Here is a 6000-nt window from a genome sequence, read left to right as displayed (position 1 = left end):
CCTCTCTGAAACACCTGCTACATAGGGAATGAATGACCAGGTTTTTCTTCTGTGGATCTTGAGGCTCAGCTGTGTCTCTTGTTTTTCTGCCTGATGTGGATGTTACCTTGTTGAAAGCCCACTTAGGGATCAAAGAAAACAGGGTAGCCTTTTTGGACTGTGAGGTCCTCATTGGATCAGATGGTAACCTAGAGATAGAAGTATACAGGAAACCCACACACACAATACTTTCTACAATATGTAATAATAACATTTATAATATAATAAAAATCTATAATACTAATGACAATGACATTACAAAGCCTAAATTTTCACACAGCAGCCACAGCAGTTTTAAAACTCCTGAACGAAACAACCTAAACCCAATCAAAATAATACAGAAGATTTATAAAAAAAGAAAAAATGATATCAAAATGTTTTGAAATGTATTAAAAATGCTCATTGTGACAGAAAATCCCCCAAAAATGTAAACAAAAACAAGACAGATCCTCCAGCTGCTCACTACTGTGCCTTGTTGCTGTACGCCTGCAGCTCCTCCCACGCTGCAGCAACTACAGCAGCTCAGGATCCAGTTGTAGTTAAGTTTTTACTCAGCAAGGAGCAACAGCAAGAGGTGAGCTCACCACTTTCTGACTTTTAACTTGAAACAAACTGTCTTTTCTCTACATGTGATATCACAGTGTCGTTGTCAGACTGTTGGAATGCCAGTCCAGTTTGGGAGTTTGCAAGGTGGAACTTCCATTTCATTTCTGTTTATTACAGCAGCTGGAAATTTCAAGAGTTTCACACATCACCACTGCAAAACTACATATGTTGTGGGAAACTGGTAGCACAGCAAATTGGAAATGTCACAACATTGTAATGTTAACAATTAGTGTAACTCAGATCCCAGGCAGCATTGTTGGCATGCAATGGACTGTTTGGACAGAGACAAAGTACAGGATGTTTCCTTTGACTTCCTTTGACTCTCATAATATATGATTATGCAGTTATATCTGAACATGATATGAAGTACAACCCTCTTTATATATCATGACATACATTAGCATTGTTTTTCTACTGCAGGAAAACTCTTTAGCTGAACTGACTTCTGAAAGGCTGTAGTGTATAAGTATTAACCAGGTGTCTGCCTGTATTTCACATTTTCTTGTAGACACATCCGTATTATTTATTTCTTTTACATTAAGTTCAGTAATGAATGGCACAAAGAAGGCACAATTACTTACCACCCACCACAAAGGTGCTGAAGCCCGTGGAGATTACATGGCTTGAGAGGTTGAGTGGTTTGGCAACACTGTAGTCAGAATTTATCTGCATGATTTTTCTGTAAAGAAATACCAAATTCATTCCTGAATTAGTTGGATGTCACTAGTCAGGTCCAAGGTCCACATAAGAGTAATGTAGCAGAAAATGTTGAGGTTTTTCAAGGTAATACAGGAGGAAGAAAATCCTCTGTCCTTAAGCTGAACTTTTCCTCTTTTAGAGGAATACAACATGCAGAAGTGTTCTTTTTAAAGATATAAAATACTCTATTTTCCCAAACAAACCTGCATAAATTTACACAGGAAAAACTGTTACTCAGGATTCTTACAGCTTAGTTTTAAATTCAGTCTTGGATTTGAGGATAAGAAGCGATTACAACTTTCCTAAGTTGTGTAATGAATTAACAATGGGAGCCAACTGCAATACAACCACTACTATTAACATCTAGTCTTTTTTTAATGGTGTCTGAATGACTTTTGTTCTTTCTTAGGGCAGGACATGTAACAGCATGGTCATGGCCTCATGAAATTTCTAGTAAATTCCTGCAGTACTCTTTGATGTGTTACAACTTGCAGGCATTCCTCATAAAGATTTTGTCTTTCCTTAAAGCAAAAGCAGCAGCTCCATTGGGGTAAAAACCTGCTCAAACGTTTATGGGCATTATATCGAAAGGCAAAGAATGTTTGAATTTTTATCATCCTGGAGTGATGGATTTGATTGATTATCAAGCCATAACATGTCACTCTGCACATTTAACAAGATGCACAAAGAATCGTTTTTTGTTGTGGAATAGTTTTAAGAAGAACCATATGTGGTGGTGATCATGTTCAGCCACTAAACATTTAATCCAAGCAGCTGAGGGCTCAGTGAGTGGCAGCAGTCAACATGATTGATCTGAGTTTCCTGACGGAGGAGGAGCAGGAAACCATCCTGACAGTGTTGAAGAGAGATGCTGAGCTGAAGAGGACTGAGGAGCAGCGTATCCAGTGAGTTCCTTGTGTCAGTTTTTCAGGTTTGGGCAGAGGCACCAACTGATCCCTCACTATCAATCTGTTACAGACAAGACTGTTTGTATATAAATATCTACGCTGCATCTTATAGTACTGTAGAAAGCACATTTGTCCACTACATTGAAGTTCCAGGTTGTAGCATGTAGCAGCAGAGGTTTATGCACCAGGAGACCTGTCACTATAAATTTCCCTCTGACATGTCTGCAATCAGGAACCTACAGAAGACTATGAGTGACAAGAGCCAGCTGAAGTACCTCACTGGAGAATGGTTTTACGAGACCAAGCAGCTTCGCCATCAGGATCGCATCCATGGCTCTGACATCATCAGGGCCTCCATTAGACACACACATAAACCACTTACTATATGTGAGTCTGCTGCATCCTGGATTATATCTGTCACATGATTACTGTAAAACACTCACACATGCCTGAAGTTGCAGGACATAAAATCAGCTGACATGTCAGCTGATTAAGGCCCCATGGCTAATCCCAGCTCTCTGCTTGAACCAGCACATCATTTGTCTCAGCTTGTTGAATCTGTTCCTCTTGCCCAAACAAAGCCTGGAACATAAAAGTTAGTGCAAAGTGACTATTTTCCTTGTATTGTAATATCTGTACTCATGTTAAAGGAATATCTTTCACATTTGTGGTGTCCATAATTTAGATTTACATAATAAGACTGTGTGGGACTGCATCTAGATTTTTATGCAGCTTTTTTCAAACTCACACAGCTGTAAGACCCTATTCTCTTGAACCCAACAAAATGTGTCCAAGGTGAGCTGAATCCTTTAACTGTCTTTCTTCTCCAGTCATTACATGAGGCCATTCTAGACAAAACGGTCAGAGCAAAAAAGATTTTAAACTATTTCAAATGAATAAGCACAGGTTTAAAAATAAATTGCATATGTTTGCTGGGTTGTACATCTCTTATAGTCAGTATACAAACATCTGCACTCTTTTGACATGAATATTAATTATTGCATTATTATGTTTTGATGAACATTAACGATGTGTGTTACAAAGAATTAATTTTTTTTATGTGTTGTTTGCTGCAGTGGAGCTCTCTCAGATGTTGAAGGAGAAGTCTAGCTTTATCAGCAGTGAAAATAAAGAGGTTTTTGTCCCACCTGTACTGCGTGGAGTCCTTCAGGAACCTCACATAAAACTCAGCAATGAAAAGTGAGTACAGAGAACCAAACCAGGATGACGTCTGCAACCAGAAATTACCAATTTATCACTGTAGTTTTTGAAGTGGTGAAAAAAGAATTTTCCTCCCAAACTAAAGCTTTATTGATTTCTCAACTGGTGAATCTATGTAAGATAATTTAAAGCTACTAGAGTATATCTTTATGTTTAGCAATGTGTGCATTAACTATGTGAGATTGTCCTGTAAAAGATTTCTCCATATGTCATTTGCGCCAATAGGTTATTACAACCACTAGTATGTGTCACAGTTAGGTGGCCTCTATCTGCTGTAGTACTCATGACAAGGGCAATGGAACAGGGGCAGCACAGTGCCTTAGTAGTTAGCACTGTTGTCTCACAGCAAGAAGGGCCTGGGTTTTGTAACTTGGCAGGAACCTTTCTGTGTGGAGTTTGCATGTTCTCCCTGTGCTTGCGTGGGTTTTCTACGGGTACTCTGGTTTCCTCCCACAGTCCAAAAACATGTATGTCAGGTTGATTGGTGACTCTGGTGTTCTAAATTGCCCATAGAAGTGAATGTGGGTGTGTGACGTTTTTCATCTATAAGAGATAGATAGATGTACTTTATTGATCCCTAGACACACAGCATACAATGCAAGAGTAAAAGAATAAAAATATAAGTATATAGTAAAGTATTTACAAAGTATTTACAAGTATGTGAGAACACAGACTGCTTCACAAAAATCTACAGTGATGTGTGCAAAATGTACTACATAAATGTGCAAAATGTACAAAATAGAAAAAACAAGAATGTATATAAGAAAATATATAAGAAATTAAGTGTATATATTGTAAATTATGCAATATATAAATATCTTTGCAGTTGTATTGTGCAAATGATTCTGATACAGAGTCCGGAGTGTTATCTGTCATACAGAGTTGAAGTTATACAATTTTATAGCTTGTGGAAGGAAAGATTTCCTTGTGACCATGGAGCTGTCTGAGTCTGAGTCTGAGGTGAAGGCACTCCATTGTCTGTCAAATATGTGATGGAGAGGATAGTTAGGGCTATCCATGATGGATAACAGTTTGTTAAGAGTCCTACACTCCACCACTGCTTCAAACGTCTCTTGCCTGCAGCCAATAACAGAACCAGCCTTCTTAACAGACTCAACAAGTCTGTTAGTGTCCCTGGTTCCAATGCTGCTTCTCCAGCAGACCACAGAGACGAACAGGGTGCTGGCTACAACAGACTGATAGAACATCTCCAGCATCCTGCTGCACACATCAAAAGAGCTCAGCTTCAGAGTCTCATGCATCAGTTGAGAGTCACTGTCCAGCAGGGATGTTAGCTTGGCCAAAATCCTCCTGCCTCCCACCACCTGGACTGGGTCCTGGGAGACTTCCCACTACAGAGCTGACCCTCTTGTTCGGTTTCTCCACATTATGCCCTCACATAATGTGGACAATTGGTGAGGTAATTGAGAATCCAGTCTGATAAATGGAAGTCCACCCCCACGTGTTCTAGCTTGTCCCCCAGAAGCCTCGCTGAATGGTGCTGTGGGCACTGTAGAAATCAAAGAATATGATCCTTGCAGTGCTCTCAGGACTCTCCACCTAAGCAAGCGCTCTGTGTAGCAGGTAGATGACAGTGTCATTCACCCCGATGCCTGGCTGGGAAACAAACTAAAGCGGGTCCACAGGTGAACTCACCAGAGTGCGGAGATGGGCAAGTGTTAGGATCCTGGTTTTGGACTTCCAGTTTTAACATTCATTTTGACCGGAACCAAGTGGTGATTCTGAATTGCCGTGTTGCCTTGAGACTTGATGTTCTTTGTATGCTTGTGCAACATAAGACTAAGAATGGCGTCTTATTGATTTCGTACTTAAGTTAACTGGGAATTAGGTTATATGTTAGTGAGTTTTTGTGTTCTCAGAATTTTATATTTGATTCTGTATTGTTACCAGCTGGACTGGAATCCTCTATCACAGCCACTCATCTGCACTTTTAATAAACACTGTGAAATACAGTTCTCTTGTCAAGCCTCTTCTCTGAGCTCAAATCACAACAACCCAGAACTGAATAGTACAATCTGGCCAAAATTTGAGTTCCGCTGACAGAGAGGACTAAGAGGCTTAGATAGAAGGCATCTTGAATTGTTTTTCTGACTAGTTTTGGGCATTTAAAGACCATAACCGGAGGGTGTGTTCCAACCACAGGATCACACTCCTCAGCCTTCCCGGGAAAGTCTATGCCAGAGTACTGGAGAGGAGAATTTGGTCGACAGTAGAACCTTGGATTCAGGAGGAACAATGTGGTTTTTGCCCTGGTCGTGGAACACTGGACTAGTTCTATATTCTCTCCAGGGTGCTCGGAATGGGAGTTTGCCCAGTCAGTCTACATGTGCTTTGTGGACTTGGAGAAGACATTTGACTGTGTCCCTTGCGGCATACTGTGGGAGGGAATGTCTGAGACCATGGTTCTCAACCGAAAAAAGGTGGCTTGCGGGTCGGAAGAGAGATCTGCCTCAAGTGCAGGAGTTTAAGTATCTCGGGGTCTTGTTCATGAGTGAGTGAAGAACAG

The 6000-nt window shown here is 40.4% G+C and overlaps 1 protein-coding gene across 8 annotated transcripts in view; it reads left to right on the top strand.

Annotated features, from left to right (window-relative positions):
• The first annotated feature begins 560 nt into the window (after window positions 1-560).
• sytl2a (synaptotagmin-like 2a) overlaps window positions 561-6000 on the top strand; it is a 31802-nt gene continuing 26362 nt past the window's right edge. For 2 of the 8 annotated variants that reach the window (XR_003297008.2, XM_026328602.2), the window contains exons 1-3: window positions 643-2249; window positions 2485-2639; window positions 3329-3452. Coding sequence is in view for 3 of the 8 variants with exons in the window: in XM_026328602.2 (XP_026184387.1) it covers window positions 2149-2249; window positions 2485-2639; window positions 3329-3452 (380 nt within the window). In the remaining 5 variants the exon portion in view is untranslated. Of the gene's footprint in view, window positions 614-641; window positions 2250-2484; window positions 2640-3328; window positions 3453-6000 lie in introns of those variants that run through there. The other 6 variants (XR_003297006.1, XR_003297005.1, XR_003297007.2 and 3 more) reach the window with 6 other exon arrangements.

Source organism: Mastacembelus armatus, chromosome 14, assembly GCF_900324485.2.
Source record: "Mastacembelus armatus chromosome 14, fMasArm1.2, whole genome shotgun sequence".
In the NCBI taxonomy this organism is placed as follows: Eukaryota; Metazoa; Chordata; class Actinopteri; order Synbranchiformes; family Mastacembelidae; genus Mastacembelus; species Mastacembelus armatus.
The sequence above is the reverse complement of the archived record's forward strand: the minus strand, read 5'-3'. Positions and strand labels throughout refer to the sequence as shown.